General features: G+C 43.9%; 2 protein-coding genes across 2 annotated transcripts in view; one reads left to right on the plus strand and one right to left on the minus strand.

Annotated features, from left to right (window-relative positions):
- Positions 1-19,997, minus strand: part of LOC140312735 (endothelial PAS domain-containing protein 1-like) — a 486,153-nt gene that overhangs the window by 376,561 nt on the left and 89,595 nt on the right. The window lies entirely within an intron of this gene.
- LOC140312732 (NLR family CARD domain-containing protein 3-like) overlaps positions 1-19,997 on the plus strand; it is a 329,873-nt gene that overhangs the window by 22,741 nt on the left and 287,135 nt on the right. Inside the window, exons 7-14 of the mRNA XM_072390522.1 lie at positions 610-2,470; positions 8,014-8,187; positions 9,410-9,583; positions 10,830-11,003; positions 11,590-11,763; positions 13,187-13,360; positions 13,504-13,677; positions 13,838-13,958. Coding sequence (XP_072246623.1) covers positions 610-2,470; positions 8,014-8,187; positions 9,410-9,583; positions 10,830-11,003; positions 11,590-11,763; positions 13,187-13,360; positions 13,504-13,677; positions 13,838-13,847 — 2,915 coding nt within the window. The 3' untranslated portion in view covers positions 13,848-13,958. The remainder of the gene's footprint in view (positions 1-609; positions 2,471-8,013; positions 8,188-9,409; positions 9,584-10,829; positions 11,004-11,589; positions 11,764-13,186; positions 13,361-13,503; positions 13,678-13,837; positions 13,959-19,997) is intronic.

Below are 19,997 nucleotides of genomic sequence, written 5' to 3' on the forward strand. Positions count from 1 at the left end.
CACACATCACATCAACATGTTCAAGATGCACAAACAATAAGATTTCACACAAATATGAATCACCATGATGACAAACTCAGTGGTTTATAAAGAGGAGGTTTAACTGCTCAAATGTGTCTGTTTTCATTTCATGTTTTAGTTTCTTCAGACGCTGAGAATCAAAGTTTCAGTGGACAGTTGTTAGTTTTCAGCCCCCCTCAGGTTTCAGAAGGACTTTAAACAAAGCTTTGGCTCTGAATGGTTAACCTGCTGTTTTAATGCAGACTCAAACAGAACAACACAACATCTGTTAGGACCCGACTCACATGGACACAATGATTATACTGATGCTGACTAACTGATAGAAACATTAAGTTGGAGGAGCTCCACCAGCAACAAAAGTGACTCCATCATTATTTAAAGTCTCTCTGTGTTCTGCTCTCAGGACTTTTGGAGCTTCTAACTGAACATCAGTGGTTTAAACTTTAGTTTCTCCGTTTTCGTGTTTACTGATCATTTTGGAGCCAAAAACATGTTCGACTGGGCTCAGAAAGATAAAGAAGAACAAATCCTGATGAATTTAATCTACTCTGTGTTTCTGTTGTGTCTCATTTGTTCTTCGGTCAGCAGGTGTTGGTCTGCAGGAGGTTTTAGATGAACATAAGATCAGTCTGAGGAGGAGATGTGAACGTGTGACTGAAGGAACTGATGGAACAGGAAGTGGAACCCTCCTCAACAAGATCTACACTGAGCTCTACATCACAGAGGGACAGAGTGAAGAGGTTGATACCCAACATGAGGTGAGGCAGCTTGAGACAGCTTCCAGGACCCTCCATGACACTCCAATCAGGTGCCACGACATCTTTAAAGCCTTACCTGAGCAACACGGAGCCATCAGAGTGGTTCTGACCAACGGCGTCGCTGGTGTTGGAAAAACCTTCTCAGTGCTGAAGTTCTCTCTGGACTGGGCAGAGGGCTTGGAGAACCAAGCTGTCAGTGTGGTGGTTCTGCTTTCCTTCAGGGAGCTGAACCTGATCAGAGATGAGCAGCACAGTCTTCTCACGCTGCTCCATGTTTTCCATCCAGCATTACAGAAGCTCCCAGCAGAGCAGCTGGCCGGCTGCACACTGTTGTTCATCCTTGACGGCCTGGATGAAAGCAGACTGTCGCTGGATTTCAGCTGTCAGGTTGTGTCTGATGTCACACAGAAGTCATCAGTCAGCGTGCTGCTGACAAACCTCATCAGGGGGAATCTGCTTCCCTCGGCTCTCGTCTGGATAACTTCCCGACCTGCAGCGGCCAATCGGATCCCTCCTACGTGTGTTGGCAGGGTAACAGAAGTACGAGGCTTCACCGATTCCCAGAAGGATGAGTACTTCAGGAGGAGATTCAGAGATGAAGAGCTGTCCCGCAGAATCAGCTCCCACATCAAGACATCCAGGAGCCTCAGCATCATGTGTGGAATCCCAGTCTTCTGCTGGATCACTTCTACAGTTCTGGAGCACATGTTGACCTCAGAGCAGAGCGGAGAGCTGCCCACGACCACGACTGACATGTACTCACACTTCCTGCTGGTTCAGACAGAGAGGAAGAAGAACAAGTACCATGAGGGACATGAGACGGGTCCACAGGAGCTGACGGATGCTGACAGGGAAGTTCTTCTGAAGCTGGGGAGGCTGGCGTTTGAACAGCTGGAGAAAGGAAACATCATGTTCTACCAAGAAGACCTGGAGCAGTGTGGTCTGGATGTCACAGAGGCATCGGTGTATTCAGGAGTTTGTACAGAGATCTTCAAAAGAGAGTGTGTGATCTTCCAGAAACCAGTTTACTGCTTTGTTCATCTGAGTGTTCAGGAGTTTCTGGCTGCAGTCTACATGACCCACTGTTACACCAACAGGAACACTGAGGTGCTGCAGAGCTTCCTGGGAAAAAACTATTATGATGATGATGATGATGATGATGATGATGATGATGATGATGATGATGATGATGATGATGATGATGATGTTAGTTACTACAGTTACTCATCTCTGGATGACTTCCTGAAGAGAGTCATGAAGAAATCCCTGGACAGTAAAAATGGCCACCTGGACCTGTTTGTTCGCTTCCTTCATGGCCTCTCTGTGGAGTCCAACCAGAGACTCTTAGCAGGCCTGCTGGGTCAGACACAGAACAGTCCAGAAACCATCCAGAGAGTCATCAACAACCTGAAGAAGATGAACGTGTCTAAAATGTCTCCTGACAGAAGCATCAACTTCTTCCACTGTCTGATGGAGATGAAAGACCTCTCAGTTCATCAGGAGATCCAAGAGTTCCTGAAGTCAGAGAACAGATCAGAGAAGGAACTCTCTGAGATCCACTGCTCAGCTCTGTCCTACATGCTGCAGATGTCAGAGGAGGTTTTGGATGAGTTGGACCTGAAGAAGTTCAACACAACAGATGAGGGACGAAGGAGACTGATTCCAGCTGTGAGGAACTGCAGAAAGTTTCGGTGAGTTGACGTGTTCATTGACTTCATGTGTCAGTGTAGATTAGTAGTTTAGTTCCCTAAAAGCCGTTTCTACACATGAACACCAGAGATGTTCTGGAGAATCTGCAGACAGGTTCATCTGGACTTTTCCCACAGTTGCTGGTCACATATGCTTCACAGCAGCAGACTTACTGTTGGAGACAGAAAGCCAACATTAACTGTTATTTCCATTGTTTTCCATGTAGGCCTGCTTTAAGCCCACATGGCTGGTCCCCGACACGATCAGAAGCTGAGAAATCTGGCCAGTGTTTGAAATCAGCACATAAAGAATGTTCTATTTCATTACTCCTGACCGCCAGAGGCGGTGCTTTAGCACTGGATATTTCCATCTCACATATGTGCAGATCGAGTTATTATACCAACAAAGTCACCTGTGGCCATGCGATGAGGTAGGGTGCACGCCCCAGTATAAGAGCCCCATGTCATCACACAATCTGTTCCTTCTATCTTCTCGCATTTGAGGAAAAATCTGATAGCAGGTCAGAGTGTTGGTGCTTCGGCTATTCCTCCACCAGAGACTGCGGCTAGCCGCTTATTTCTTTTTCAAGTGCGTCTGTTTCTTTTGGGCGAACAGCGGTGACCTCGCCGTTACGATTCGTACTGAATTACTACAGACAGGTTATATTACACGCTACGTTGCTTAACTCTCTGTTTTCAGTGAGTTGTAGCGGCAGTATGCACGCTATTAGACATCTTACTTTAAATTGTCAGGCAGTGTGGAGTGCACTGACTCGTTGAAATCACGCTCCGGTGTGGACACGTTTGAACTTTATTCTTTGTGTGGGCGGCATAGTGTTTCCACTGTGACTATCTCACACTGTTTATGAGTTAACTGTGCAGCATAGCATTGGCTGTATTACTCTTTCGTGCTTATGGAGACTCTCCCGCTTAATGACATGTTGAGCTCACATGTCTGTAATTCTTGTATGGCCCCCCTCCAACCTGAGGATGGCCACGATCATTGTCTGGCCTGTCTCGGGGTTGAACACCTGTGGACAGGTATATCTGACAACCCATGCATGAACTGTACGTTTATGCCACTGTCGGTCAGAAGGGCTAGACTGGCAGAGGTGGAAGGGGATACTGCGCTGCTAACCGCTAGCGGGAGCTCTGACCTGGCAGCACCTCGGGGACGAGGATGCAGACGTAGTACGGCCTCACAGGGACCTCCTAAGAAAACTAGGAAGGTGGACACGTTGGCTCGCAAAGTGGACACTCTCTCATCTGAGTTTGCTCAGATTAAGGAGCTTCTGCTCAATCTGCAGCCTAATGACAGGGGATCAGCTCCCAGTAGTGACTCCGCCACAAGGGGCTCACCTTGTCGTGATATTGATGTGCTGTCAACTGCAGCTTCCTGCAGTTTGTTTGATGATGAGGGGGACGGACAGGACGAGGATAAAGACTCGGTTTCTCGAGCCTCTGACGATTTGTCTCAAGGGTCTGATGGTTCATTGCGTGGATCAGAAGCTGGCCATGCCACAATGAAGCCAGCAATTCGAATGGCTTTAGTACACCTGGGGCTGGATGACGGGAGCATCACAGCAGCTCCTTCAAGTGCCTTTTTTAGGCAGACACCGCAGCCTGCCGCTTTCTCTGTTCCTCCTTCGAAACCCTATATTGAAGAGCTCCAGCGCTGCTGGGCAGATCCAAAATTATTGTCCCATCACACCAGTGATGGTAGGAATTTGGCAGCCATGCAGGAGGCAGGCAGCTATGGGTTGGATCGTATGGCCCTAGTCAATCCTACCATTGCCTCTTTGATAGTCTCACCTGATGAGGCTCTTAGACCTGACGCCCGCTGTCCCCATCCTCAGTGCCGGCTGACCGATGATCTCCTTGTTAGGACTTATGATATAGCGGCACGCATGGGCCGTATTGGTAATTCCTTTTCCCACCTTATTCTGGGCCTGTCTCAGATCCTGCAGGAATCTGGTGCAGATTCCCCTGCTCAGACCCTCAGTGATGCATGCCTTCAGACTTTTGCATTTATGTCTAGGGAGCTGGGAAGGTTGATGTCAACAGTGACACTGGCACGTCACCAAGTCTGGTTGGCACAGTCCTCTCTGTCGGAAGGGTGTCGCCGTACTCTCCGTTCTCTTCCAGTGGTTCCAGGTCACATGTTTGGGCCAGCTGCTCAGCAGGCACCTGAAGCTCAAAGGGCCGGTGTCGGGCCCTTCTCTCAGCAGCACATCAGCTACTGGGAGAGGGAGACCACGGACCCTTGGGTGATATCCACGATATCCAAGGGATACACGCTGCAGTTCCAACGCCGGCCACCAACTTTCTGCGGGATCAGAATGTCTGTGGTCAAAGATTTGGCAAAATCCCTCGCCCTCAGCATGGAGCTGGAAACTCTCTTAGACAAAGATGCCATCGAGCCTATCGAGTGGCATACATGGCTCAATGGGTTTCATTCAGTGTATTTTTTGATTCCGAAGAAGGATGGCGGGTTCCGCCCGATCCTGGACCTGCGGGGGCTGAACAGGTTTTTGATGGTCCGGCCATTCTGAATGTTGCGGATGGCAGACGTTCTCCAGTCAGTGGCACAGGGGGCCTGGTTTGTATCGATAGATCTCAAAGATGCCTATTTTCATGTGCCTATTGCTCCACACCACAGGCAGTTCTTGAGATTTGCCTTTCAGGGCCAGGCTTACCAATTCAAGGTGATGCCGTTTGGTCTCTCACTTGCCCCTCGCATATTTACGAGGTGTGTGGCAGCGGCCCTTACTCCCATACAAGCCAGAGGATTGACGATCTTGCCATATCTGGATGATTGGCTAATTGTTTCCCCAACTGCAGAGCAGGCAGTCAGAGACACTGCTTGGCTCCTTGGACATGTGAACTGGTTGGGCATCACAGTCAATTACTCCAAGAGCAATCTTACACCCAGTCAGAAGGTAAATTACCTGGGCATGACTCTCGACTCACTGTCGATGAGAGCCTTCCTTTCTCAGAAAAGGGTGGAGAATATTTTTCAACTCATAGTTTGCTTCCAGACAGGCAGAGTGTTGAGGTATGGCCTCTTTCTCAGGCTGCTGGGTATGCTGACGGCAGCATCCATGGTGATCCTCCTGGGTCTCCTTTCCTTACGGCCACTTCAAATCTGGGTCAACACACTTCACTTGGATCCCAAGTGGCACAGGTGCAGGAACGTCAAGGTATCCAGTCTTTGCTGTCAAGCCCTGAGTCCTTGGAGGAGAAGGGGCTATCTAGCCAGAGGGGTTCCCCTAGGAGTAATCCCTGCCCCCCGAGAGGTTGTGGAGACAGATGCCTCTCTGTCAGGTTGGGGTGCCATTTGGCAGCACAGGACCATCAAGGGCAGATGGAGCGCACAGCACAGGTGGGGACATATAAATGTGCTCGAGCTCAGGGCTGCAACATTTTCTCCCAGTACTGAAGGGGCGGCATGTTCTCGTCCGCACAGACAGCACCTCAGCAGTGTACCACATAAATCATCAGGGTGGCACCAGGTCCAGGTTTGACTGCAGGTGTCAAAGCAGTTCCTTACGTGGGCATTTCCCCACTTCCTGAGCCTCAGGGCCATACACCTCCCAGGTGTACAGAACAAGGTGGCGGATGTTCTCTCCCGCCAAGGGAGGTGGTGGAGATGATTTGGAGAAAATATGGCAGAGCAGAGGTGGACGTTTTTGCCTCAGAAACATCCACACATTGTGTGATTCAATGATTCAGCTTTTTGAAATCTCTTTGGTAAAAAATCCCCTTTGGTACTCGCTGATGAGGGGGGACAAGCCCTCTGGGACAGGATGCCTTGGCGCATGATTGGCCACCCCGCCTTCTATATGCCTTTCCTCCAATTCTGCTCATTCGTGTGACTCTGGAAAGAGTGCGAAAGAAGGGCCACAGACTTCTACTGGTGGCCCCCAATTGGCCAGGGCAGCCATGGTTTCCAGTGCTGCTGAAACTACTCCAGGGGGAATCGTGGCACCTCCCACGGAGACCAGACCTTCTCTCTCAGATGGGGGGACGCATATGGCATCCGAATCCGGATCGCCTACAGCTTTGGGTCTGGCCATTGGGAGCCAGGACCCACTCTTGGTATCCTGTGACCAGTCAGTGATCAACACAGTGTTAAGTTCCAGGGCTCTATCCACTAGGTCACTCTATGCTAATCGGTGGAAGCTTTTCTCCCAGTGGTGCCAGACACAGGGTGAGGTGCCTGAGAACTGCTCAGTGGCCATCATTCTGTGTTTCCTGCAGTCATTATTGGACGCAGGCAGATGTGCATCAACCTTAAAGGTATATGCCGCGGCCATTTCGGCAGGACATGCCAGAGTGAACAACCAGACAGTGGGATCACACTATCTGGTTAGTCAGTTCTTGAGGGGCGCACAGAGGCGTAGGCCGTTAAGAGTCACTGTGGTACCATCATGGGACTTGACATTGGTTTTGAGGTCAGTGTGTCTGCCCCCATTCGAACCCATAAAAGTAGCAGAACTCAAGTGGCTGTCTGCAAAGACCGCATTTCTGCTGGCAATCACATCGGCAAAGCGAGTGGGTGAACTCCACGCCCTATCAGTGAGCCAACGCATGGATACCAACCCATGTGTATGTGTTGGTATCCGGATGGGTCGGGGGTTACTCTCCTACCCAATCCCTCTTTCCTACCGAAGAGAGTACCTCCCTCACATGCAAACAAAGCAATGGAGTTGGCAGCATTCAGTCCACCAAGCTCATCACAGCAAGCAATAGAGCTGTCAGAGCAGCTTTGCCCTGTTCGGGCACTCAAGGCGTATGTGGGGGCTACAGCCAATTTTCGTAAATCTGAGAAACTGTCTGTGTGCTATGGGGGTTGTAGTAGAGGTCAACCTCTGTCAAAACAGAGGCTTTCCAAGTGGATTGTCGATGTGATTTTACATGCTTATACTTCGCAGGGCCTACCTGCGCCTAGTAACGTGCGGTGCCACTCTACTCGGAGTGTATCCACATCATGGGCAGCCATGAAGGGGGTCTCTCTGCAGGACATCTGTACTGCAGCGACCTGGGAATCCTCATGTACCTTTGCTCGCTATTATCGCGTCAATGTGGCTGCTCTACCTGCTGTGGCAACGGCGGTTCTATCAACCGCTTCCATGCCTTGATGCGGTAAGCATTCCTCGTGACCTTGTTGGTATGAGTCATCCAGTGCTTCCACCGTTCGTGACAACATACTGGCACTAGAGAAGGGAAACGCAGACTATTTGAACACATGAGGGACCAAAGGGAACAGATGGAAACACTTGGGAATCAGGGAAGACAATCAGACGCTTGACACGGGAGGTACCTGATACCTGAAACGAGAGGGAAGTTAATGTTTCAAAATAAAACAGGAAGTGTTGTGTCAAACACAGGAAGATGAGATTAATCCCAGATGTGAAGAACAGATGTTCATTAGAGGACATTACATTCACATCATTGTGTTTAGTTAGAATATGAGTTCAGTTAGTGTTTATAGTGCAGATTGTCTGATTTTATTAGAGCTGACTTTACATTTTCTCTCATCACAGAGTTGATGGTTGTAAGCTTTCACAGACTCACTGTGAAGTTGTGGCCTCTGCTTTAAAGTCCAACCCCTCCTATCTGAAAGAACTGGACCTGAGTAACAACTTCCTGCCGCATCCAGCTGTGAAACATCTGTCTGCTGGACTGGAAAGTCCAAACTGCAGACTGGAGGCTTTGAGGTCAGTTCACTGCAGCTCTTTAAGTTCTTCTATTTTAGTTGAAATGATTTAGTGATATGTGGAAATATCCAAATCTTCAGTGTTTCCACATATCTGAATTAATCTTCCCTTACATCTTTTTCACCTAACAAAGCAATTCTTTTCTCAGTTTCATAGACTGAAGAAAAGATTGTTTCTACCCCCCAGCCCTCTACATACCTGTCACAGTATTTATTACTGTACATACTCATCTCAGGACTTATTTCTCTTGCCTCTCCTTCCAAATGTTCATTCTTGCTTTACTAGTGGTTTAAATAATGTCGTAAAATAATTGAATAATTTCCAAAGATGATACAAACGGTGAAAACCGTAAATGGTGTACTGGATGTAATGATCAGGACACACAATAGAACTAAACTTAAAGCAGTCTCAATACTGTACTGAAGCCTGAGAGACTCAGAAGCTGCCTCTACTCTATACATTCAGGGGAAATGGGAGAGGGAACTGAACGCAAACATTACTCTGGAAGAATGGCATGAGATGTGCGAAACACAACTACAAACTCAAGAACATGGAGGGAATTTGGATGGAAAAACCTGAGGCGTTACTTCATTCCACCTAAACTGAAGAGGAAACAAACTGGCTCCCAGCATACATGTTGGCGGTCGTGTGCAGAGAAGCAAATCACACACACATCTTCTGGGAGTGTCAGAAACTGAGCTGGTTCTGGGAAACTCTGCATATTACAGTGAAAGACATTTTGGGATATGAAATCCCAGGGATTGTAAGGTTATGTATCTTGGAAGTTTGAATAACTATGTTTCAGGAAAAGATATTTAACCAAAATACTGTTGGTCCCATGTAAAAAAGCAACAACCAGGACCTGGTGTCAGGTTGAACCACCCTCTACAACTCAGTGGCTAGAGACTGTAAGAGAGGTTTGCTTCATGGAGAGAATGAGCCATCGGCTCAGAATGAGAGAAAGAGTCTTTGAGATTAGGTGGAAGAAATGGATGCAGTATGGCCCAGTGAATAATACTGAAGGACTAACTAATCTGAAGGGATACACTTTGTTTAGATCATAGACATCGGTAGTCATGACTGTTCTTTTCTGCCTTTTCTGCAGAGCTCTGCAATGGAATTTGTGATTAAATATGTACTTTCTTTGTTAAAATGTGAAAAAAAAATCTATTTCAACCTGCATCCTGTTGGCTTCAGCTCACATGTTTTATTCTTTATTCAGATTGAGGAACTGCAGTTTGTTAGAGATCAGCTGTGCTTCTCTGGGCTCAGCTCTGAAGTCCAACCCCTCCCAGCTGACAGAACTGGACCTGAGTCAGAACAACATCAGTGACTCTGCAGCGAAGGAGCTGTGCAGCTTTCTGCAGAGTCCACACTGTGGACTGAAGACTCTGAGGTCAGACACCATGTTTCAGTTGTTTGTTCAGATTAATATGATGTGAAAGTTGTGCTGGTCTTCATGGCAAAGTCTGTTTTCTTCTTCAGTGGTTTAGTTGATGAAATGAGGATTTATTAAATAATCACAAAACAGTGAATCTGTCAGACAGAAACAACTCTAGAATCACTGGCTGATGCTTTGAGAGCTCCAGAGTTAGTGAATATTTTTGGCTGAAACAATAACAACAGTTTGGAGCAGCAAAACTCCAAAAGCCCTTTAATCAGCTGATGCTAACAAACTCCAAGAAAAACAACACGATTGGACGATGGATGAAAGAAAAGCTGTTGGCTAACTTGTTGCTAGCTAACAGCAGATGGAAGGAAGGTGTGAGTGTGTGTGAGCAGCTTTCCATCAGGTGAGAAATGTGTGAAAACATGGAGCAGAGTCAGTGTTTGATAGCTCTGCAGCCAAAGAGAAGCTGAACAGGTGAAGTGCTCCGACCCTGTGCAGGTGAGCCAAACGCTGACACAAAGGATGATTACTGAGCTGCCATGAAGGAGGGAGGCAGGGACTGCTTCATCCCTGTAGATGCATGCTGTTCTGTTCACCTGCTGGCTTTATGGCAGCTGTTTCCACCTGTTTTATTCATTAAGAGCACAGAGCTGCTGTGGATAGCATGTGAGTGAATGTAGGCTGAGAAACAGCAGATAAGAAACATGAAGCTTAATCAGTTTCTTTGGGGAACAGAAAATGAGGTTCAAAGTGAAAAAAGTGCAGCAGAAGTTTATTTCACTTTGTAAATTTGATTCTTCTTTCATAGTTTTTATTTCCACTTTAGTCTCAATTCTTCATATTTGAGATGTTTTCTGTTTTCAGATTCACAAACTTTCTGTCAGATTCCAAACTTTTTTCCAGCCTCTGATCCGTTTTTTCACTTTCAAACTTTTGCTGCTGATCTGGTTTGAGAACCAGGACGTCAGCTGACAGGGGGTTAAATCCTGACTGACAGAATAACAGAGGAGGCTGAAGGGACCCCCCCATCATGCTGCCTTCAGGGACTGTGGGAACTGCAATCCTTCCTTAGACACCTCCTGTACACGATATTTCCATGAGTGCTGGAGAAAATAAGCTGCAGCACTGACACACTTTGTTAATGTCAGCTGTTTATGTCAGCACTCAGCACAAATCACAGTTGGTCATCAGCAGCTTGTTCAGAGTCCTTTTCTCTGCTGGCTTCAGCTCACATGTTTTATTCTTTATTCAGATTGAGGAGCTGCAGGTTGTCAGAGATCAGCTGTGCTTCTCTGGCCTCAGCTCTGAAGTCCAACCCCTCCCAGCTGACAGAACTGGACCTGAGCTGGAACAACATCAGTGATTTTGCAGTGAAGGAGCTGTGCAGCTTTCTGCAGAGTCCACACTGTGGACTGAAGACTCTGAGGTCAGACACCATGTTTCAGTTGTTTGTTCAGATTAATATGATGTGAAAGTTGTGCTGGTCTTCATGGTAAAGTCTGTTTTCTTCTTCAGTGGTTTAGTTGATGAAATTATTTATTAAATAATCAGAAAACAGTGAATCTGTCAGACAGAAACAAATCTAGAATCACTGGCTGATGCTTGTGGAGCTCCAAAGTTGGTTAATATTTCTGGCAGAAACAATAACAACAGTTTGGAGCAGCAAAGCTCCAAAAGCCCATTAATCAGCTGATGCTAAGAAACTCCCTCCAACACTGTTGGAAATTAACAATCTTTGACTTGATTAGAAAACAGCTTTCATCACAGCAGCAGTTATCTTCAGTCAGATTCATTAATGATGACAAAATTCAGCCAACTGCAATCCTTTCTTAGACACCTCCTTAAATGATATTTCCATGAGTGCTGGAGAAAATAACCTGCAGCACTGACACACTTTGTTAATGTCAGCTGTTTCTGTCAGCACTCAGCACAAATCACAGTTGGTCATCAGCAGCTTGTTCAGAGTTCTTTTCTCTGCTGGCTTCAGCTCACATGTTTTAATCTTTATTCAGATTGGAGGCCTGCAGGTTGTCAGAGATCAGCTGTGCTTCTCTGGTCTCAACTCTGAAGTCCAACCCCTCCCAGCTGACAGAACTGGACCTGAGCTTGAACAACATCAAAGACTCTGGAGTGAAGGAGCTGTGCAGCTTTCTGCAGAGTCCACACTGTGGACCGAAGACTCTGAGGTCAGACACCATGTTTCAGTTGTTTGTTCAGATTAATATGATGTGAAAGTTGTGCTGGTCTTCATGGTAAAGTCTATTTTCCTTCTTCAGTGGTTTAGTTGATGAAATTATTTATTAAATAATCAGAAAACAGTGAATCTGTCAGACAGAAACAAATCTAGAATCACTGGCTGATGCTTCTGGAGCTCCAGAGTTAGTGAATATTTCTGACTGAAACAATAACAACAGTTTGGAGCAGCAAAGCTCCAAAAGCCCATTAATCAGCTGATGCTAAGAAACTCCCTCCAACACTGTTGGAAATTAAGAATCTTTGACTTGATTAGAAAACAACTTTCATCACAGCAGCAGTTAAATAATTTTCAGTTGAGCTTTATTTAATTAATTATATCAATAATTACCTGTTACACAATGTCAAGTCCAACTGAAAGTGATGCTGACATTTAGTGACTGGAAGGAAAATACAAAGAAGAGTTTATCAGAAGAAAAACAACACGATTGGACGATGGATGCAAGGAAAGCTGTTAGCTAACTTGTTGCTAGCTAACAGCAGATGGAAGGAAGGTGTGAGAGCAGCTTTCCATCAGGTGAGAAATGTGTGAAAACATGGAGCAGAGTCAGTGTTTGATAGCTCTGCAGCCAAAGAGAAGCTGAACAGGTGAAGTGCTCCGACCCTGTGCAGGTGAGCCAAATGCTGACACAAAGGATGATTACTGAGCTGCCATGAAGGAGGGAGGCAGGGACTGCTTCATCCCTGTAGATGCATGCTGTTCTGTTCACCTGCTGGCTTTATGGTAGCTGTTTCCACCTGTTTTATTCATTAAGAGCACAGAGCTGCTGTGGATAGCATGTGAGTGAAAGTAGGCTGAGAAACAGCAGATAATCAGTTTCTTTGAAGAACAGAAAATGAGGTTCAAAGTGAAAAAAGTGCAGCAGAAGTTTATTTCACTTTGAATGTACATTTCATTCTTCTTTCATAGTTTTTATTTCCACTTTAGTCTCATTTCCTCATATTTGAGATTTTTTCTGTTTTCAGATTCACAAACTTTCTGTCAGATTCCAAACTTTTTTCCAGCTTCTGATCCGTTTTTTTCACTTTCAAACTTTTGCTGCTGATCTGGTTTGAGAGCCAGGACGTCAGCTGACAGGGGGGTTAAATCCTGACTGACAGAATAACAGAGGAGGCTGAAGGGACCCCCCCATCATGCTGCCTTCAGGGACTGTGGGAACTGCAATCCTTCCTTAGACACCTCCTGTACACGATATTTCCATGAGTGCTGGAGAAAATAAGCTGCAGCACTGACACACTTTGTTAATGTCTGCTGTTTCTGTCAGCACTCAGCACAAATCACAGTTGGTCATCAGCAGCTTGTTCAGAGTTCTTTTCTCTGCTGGCTTCAGCTCACATGTTTTATTCTTTATTCAGCTTGGAGCGCTGCAGTTTGTCAGGGATCAGCTGTGCTTCTCTGGTCTCAACTCTGAAGTCCAACCCCTCCCAGCTGACAGAACTGAACCTGAGCTGGAACATCATCAGTGAGTCTGCAGTGAAGGAGCTGTGCAGCTTTCTGCAGAGTCCACACTGTGGACTGAAGACTCTGAGGTCAGACACCATGTTTCAGTTGTTTGTTCAGATTAATATGATGTGAAAGTTGTGCTGGTCGTCATGGCAAAGTCTGTTTTCTTCTTCAGTGGTTTAGTTGATGAAATGATGATTTATTGAATGATGTTTTATTCTTTATTCAGATTGAGGTACTGCTGGTTGTCAGAGATCAGCTGTGCTTCTCTGGGCTCAGCTCTGAAGTCCAACACCTCCCAGCTGACAGAACTGGACCTGAGTCAGAACAACCTGAATGAATCAGCTGTGAAGGAGCTGTCTGATCTTGTGGAGAATCCAAACTACAAACTGGAGACTCTGAGGTCAGTAGAGGGTTAGAGGTCCATGCAGCTCTCAGCTGTATTTTATTAGACTTTATTTATTCTTTTATATTTATTAAAGCTGATGGCAGCTGACTGCTTAGGAAGAGACGCTCTGGAAACACTTATTTATCTCCTCTCTTCTTTCTTCTTCTCTCCACAGATGGAAGTGATGGTGATGAACAGGACGACGTGAGCTGAGAGGATGATCTGAGTCCTGATGATCCACAGAGGATGAAGCAGCAGCAGCTTGTGTGCAGAGAGACTCTGATGATGATGATGATGTATGTCCTGTTGATGAAGTTTGACGCCTGTTTTATTCTCTCTGCTTCATTTTCTGCCTTTAAAAACTGACTTGTAATCTGTAAATCTGTAATCTTTTAACCTTTAAATCCATCAGTGGAAATGAGAACCTGTCAGTGTGATTCAGTCAGAGACAAGGAGCTTTAGAGACGACTAACCTGATGGAAATGTGGGAACCTGAAAGGAACATTTTATTATTATTATTACTGCCTCCCAAACAGTTGGGAAAGATGAAAAATAGTGACATGGCAACACTTTTCTTTCCCGGTAGTCAGGAGGATATGCCAGCTGCTTCTGTGCCGTGTGAAAAGCTGGAGGAGGAGACGTAACAAAGAAGAGGAACAGACTGAAGCCCAACTCAGCTGAAATTATCTTGTTGTTAAATTAACATCTTTGAACCTTTCTATAAATCTTCCAAAAGCATATATCTGTTACATACAGTATTTTATGATGGCACGATCACATTATAACACAAGTATGTTATTAAAAGTCAAACATATCAAAATGCACATGGAACCTTTATTGTTCTGTAGAACAGTGTCTCACTGTTTTATAACACCCTGCCCTTTAACATGCTGTGTTGAAGAGTGGCCAGCAGATGGCGCCATAATCAATTTGATGAAATGCTTTGAAACGCTTAACCATTTCAACACAATAGCTTTTGTTAGAGTTTTTAGTTGTTATCTCATGATATACCCTGTTTTACAATTATATTCCTGTGCTTTACTTACACTCATATGCTATGCCATAAAAATCATATGTGTGATGTATAGATCTTATACGGCATTCGTTCTAATCATGTGATGATGAAATGTGTGTGTGAGTATGAACAAAGGGAGATGCTTCAGGACAGAGCCTTCCAGAGGTCAACTGAGTTTAACAGAGTTCAAACTACAACGCACAATGTCTGATTCAAACTAGTTTGTAGATGTATCTCTTTGAATGGTTATCGTCAAGGTCTCACATTCTGAATTTGCAGATGTGTCTCCATATCTAAACATTAGACAGAGTCACACGCTCTGAAATTTCTATGCAACCTTTTGTTTTGTAAAGATCTTCCCCTTTTGTTATCTTTGAATAAAACCAGGCTGCTGCAAGGAGGGAGTCGGAGATTGCTGGAGACACATAAACCTGTGGCTGAAGCAGCGACGGCTCTCCCCTTTTGCAAAAGCTTGATATTGATCTCTTGTGTGGTTCTTTCTGTTTAAGGTGGGACTTCGTTAATAAGAACGAAAACCCTATCAGCTTTTTATTGATTCAGTGGTTCAGAAAGCTTCGGTTTCTCCATCACTGGCAAAGATTCACAGACCATGACATAGACGGCCTTCATTTGACAGCAGATAAATAGGAAGTAGGCCGAGAGGAAGGACGTCCTGCAGCAAAGGACCACAGGCTTGTGTGTGGAATATTCTCCAGAACAACAGCATCTGTTTATGGACCTCTGACAATGACTCAAGAAGCTTATTGACATCAAAGTCCAAGATGAGCAACAGCTTTAAGCCACTGGTTAAAGAGGAAGTTAGGAATACAAAAGCAGAATAACCTGTGACTTTTAATCCAAGATTTTAACCAGTTTATCTTTAAAGTTCCACTGAGGCGATCTAAATGTAGAACTTTAAGACGGTTTTTAATACAATGTGCTCTATTTCTCCAAATGAAACTTCACTTCATCTGATTGAAGGATTTTATTAATTGATCTGAAACAGCATTTGAGCAGATTGGGTTCATACATCTTGATAAACTTTTAATTTCTGTTAAATATATTCTACCTAAAACTGACGAGTCTCTTTGGAACCATATATTTAGTTTAGTTTTGCTTTCAGTGAGTTTGCTTTCAGCATTAATTAATCGACTCCTCCTTTGGTCTTTAGTTATTTGAATACCAAGGTATTTCATCTCTGACTTCAGAGGAACTTAGCAAAGTTCTTTGAGAGGTGTGTCACGAAGAGCAAAGAGTTCACATATTTAGACTTAAGGTTAGTCCTGAAGCCTTGGAGAATCTTTGTGTTTTCTGTAGTTATTGGGATCTGCTGTTCATTTGTCATAAACAGTGTCATCCTCCAGCTGGCTGATGAGCATCTCTGTACCCAGAACATTCAAAGGTTTGATGTCCTAAATGTTTTTAATAGAAATGTTCTGCTGGTTTGGGGTCTGTGGTGGCTGGGGGGCTGCGGGCCCCCTGGTGTGCCCGCTGTGCCACAGCCCAGCGGAGTTGAGGGAGGGGGGACATGTGAGGATGTATGTGCAAGTGTGTGTGGTGATCACTGGGCCTGGGTCTGGGACTTGCTGTCCTCTGGCCTGCTTGTGCTGTTCCCGATGGGGGCAGGGTGTTGCCTCTCCCCACTGCTCACGGCTTCACACACCGGTGGGCTTCCCGGGTTCTGTGTGCCAGGTGCTCCGTCTTCTTTTCGACTTCTTCTCTCCTTCTTCTATCCATTTGGCCCTAGATTTAGCAAATGCCCCTTGAGCTTTATGAGAGTAAATCTAATTTCGGCTGTAAGCCCAAACCTTTCTGCTTGTCATCATCATTTAGAATGTGTTTATTACAGTAAAGTTTTCATTGAATTCTATATCTCCATATCTTTTTTTGAATTCCTTGCTAAAGGAAATAGTGAACTTGTGGATTTTGTATGTAAGGAACTCACATTTCTTAACTGGAGTCGTAAGTTCTTCAGATGACTTTATCTCGTTAATCAGTAACCTGATATTTTGGCAATGCGTTTAATTTTTAAGCAGACTTGAGTTCAATTTCCAGAATTTATTTGACTGAGTTTTGGTTTTGTTGTTCCCTTGAAATGTAACCCTGTAATTTTCAAATAAATCTCAGCCATATTTGTTCTGTACATGCACATCCATGTTCTTATAAGTGCTGTTTCAATGAATATGTTTCAATGAAATGAAAATAAATAATGAAAGAAGAGCTACTTCTCCTTTGAGAACAGCTTAATTTACTCACAGAGATCTCCAGAGAGCTCCAGAAAGCAGCTTCTGGTTTCCATGTGATGAAAATAATCACCAATTCACTTTAATTCTGTTGTGGACAGATTTAAAAAGCGCTCAGAATTGTTTTTTATCCCATATTCACAGTTTTCAACCCCGTGCAGTACTCCAATAGCACCACTGAGTGGCACTAGGTGGTTTCACTGTTATCTTTGTTAGTTTTGAAAACAGAGATTCACTAAAGTCCTCAGAAATAATCCAAAACAACCTAATGAAACAGATGAGAAGAACATATCTAACCCTTTATTTGTTCCACTTTATATCCATTAATGGAAACTTTCTTATCTTATGTTCAAGCAAACAGATGAAAGCTTGTACTCTCAAGCTGTTAAATATGAAAAATCCTAATAATGAACCAACAAGAGCCATAAACGTCTTCTTCTTTTTTTTTTTTATTATTATACAAAATCCTGTAGAAAATGCACGGCTTACATCATCCTCTAAACATGTTAAAGGAGCAGGTTAATATGAAGAAATCAGAAAATGAAAACATGAAAAGAAAATCATAAAATAAACAAAATAAAGTTTTCTCGGGCTTTCTGCACATGCGTCTACTGGGATGACGTCATCGACACGCGCCGCTGAAGCACAGTTTATTTACTCCGTGCTCTGTGACAGTCGGATAACTTCACACAGAGTTTACTGCTGCTAGTCTTGTGCAACATGGCAGGATTTTTTTATTATCAGATTTTGACGTCGTGGACGATTTTGAGTACGATAGACGTTCTTACCGGAGTGAATGAGCTGTGTTGCAGCGGCGCGCGTCGATGAAGTCATCCCAGTAGACGAGTGTGTGGAAAGCTCCGGATGACAACAACATGGCAGCTCTGAACTAACCGTGCAATAGTACATGTTCATTCATTCATTCGTCTTAAATTATTGGAGAAAAAAAGTTCACCAAACTATCATCGGTGAGTAGATGAACATATTTTATGCCAGAAATAAATTGCAGATTTAAAAAAAAACGAACTTCCCTTTTAAAGAAGTGACAGAAAACTTGTCTAAAATGGTTCAGGCTGTGTTGGAAAATAAAGAAGCTCAGACCAAATATTGACTTTAAAGCTGCTTAGAACTGTACAAACTCTGTTTCACCTCAAATACTTTAAAATTTAACAAGTTGGCTTGTTACTTTTGTAAAATGATTCAACCTCATTGCCTCAAAACATAGGTAAAGCCTACACACAGAAACGACAGTGAAAGGTGTGTTATGGCTAATGTTTTATTAATATGATGAGAAAATCATGTTTTTAATGTTAATTTTGCTGAAAACCATCTTAAAATAGGCACCATGCTGAAACTCCAGAGGGCACCCAGCTCATGCTTTGGATGTAGAGATTATCGAAGGTGACATCACATGCATTTTTCTTCTTCTTTTTTCTTTAAAAAAAACCCTACAACTAAACTAAAATATAAAATATATCACCAAAAATATAACTAAAATATATCAGCAAGAAAAAAAGCTAAACAAGATCATGTTAGAGACATTTGTGGTTGATAAACTGGCATGACTGACATGCTTTATTTAATTTTTTAGATATAAAGAAAACTTTTGACACTTCAAATTCTTTAGTTTTTACTGAAATAATATTAAAATGTAAGTGTCGTGACTTAATGATGACCGGTAATCAACAGTCCCACTTCCTGGTGTAAGCCCATTGTTGTTGAATGTGTGGTAGGTTTGGTGCAGTGTTGTACAGCTTGTTGGCCAGCAGGTGTCACTGCAGCCACGCAGGTAATGTTGCTGTGAGCGTTTCCTGCATAAACCAACAGCCTGAGATATCTAACTTTTTTCAATAGCTGCTGGGACGTCCACTCCTGGGAAGATTGACAGCTGTCCTGAATGTTTTCCACTTGTGAATAATCTTTCTCTCTGTAGAATGATGGACTCCAGATAGTTTGGAAATGGCCTTATAACCCTTCCCAGATTGATGGCAGCAACAGCTGCTTCTCTAAGATCATTGCTGATGTCTTTCCTCCTTGGCATCATGTTAACACACACCTGAATGCTGCAGAGCAGCAAACTGACAGAACTTCTGCTTTTATAGAGCTGCTCACACTGACTGATGATCAGTTAATCAGAGCATTGATCAGCAGCACCTGGCTGCTACTTACCCTCTTAATTCTGATGGCTTAGGTTTTGTTGAATATTGTGAAATATGTTTTTCTTGAGGTTGTATTTACCTATTTCTAAGACTTAGTAAGAACAAGATAATTTTCCCATGATTTATAAAACTTTAGATTTACTTTAGATTTATAAAACTTTATATTAAAAGATGACATACACATGGACAGCAAACTTAGTGCAGCATACTTCTGAACTTTAACACCATCCATCAGAGGACACAGGAAGCCATCACAACAGTGTCCCTTTGATGACAAAGCATGCTTGTGTGGTCTTATTATAGCAGTCCTTTATCTCAGTGCTGTGTTACTGTGTCTCCTGGGATGATTGTTCCACAAGAGCTGTTGGCACACAGACGAATCAGGAGCGAGATGTCATCTCATACTATCATACCGCACTGATATATTGTTTCTTTGCTTTCACCGACAGGGACACGGCGAGGTTGAGCGGTCAGACATTATGTTACACTGTTCAAGCAGAGGTGGTTGTCTTTTAGTGTCATATTACAGCAGTTTTACCTTTCCACACATTTTAACGCTTATATGAGAAGAAAAAAGACCCAATAAATGGAAATCTGGTGATCTGATCACTTTTATCAGTGTGTGAGAGAATTTATTTGAGCTACCAAATCCAAAACTTTGATATAACTGAACGTAATAATTAGTGAGATGTTCAGATACATCACAGACGCAGCTCAGAGTAGAATTGTCCATCCTTCCCACCTTTATCTACACCCACAACATGACAGATTGTAACTCTTTACAGGTAAGTGCAAAGTTAAAGGCTAAGCGGAAATCATATACTTAACATCACCTTTTAAATGAATAAGCAAATAAAGAACATTAAACTGATTGATAGTTTCTATTCTGACTTAAGTCTGACTCCTGCTGTCAGAAAC

Source organism: Leuresthes tenuis, unplaced genomic scaffold (genome assembly GCF_036924035.1).
Source record: "Leuresthes tenuis unplaced genomic scaffold, fLeuTen1.0.hap1 SCAF_8, whole genome shotgun sequence".
Taxonomy (NCBI): Eukaryota; Metazoa; Chordata; class Actinopteri; order Atheriniformes; family Atherinopsidae; genus Leuresthes; species Leuresthes tenuis.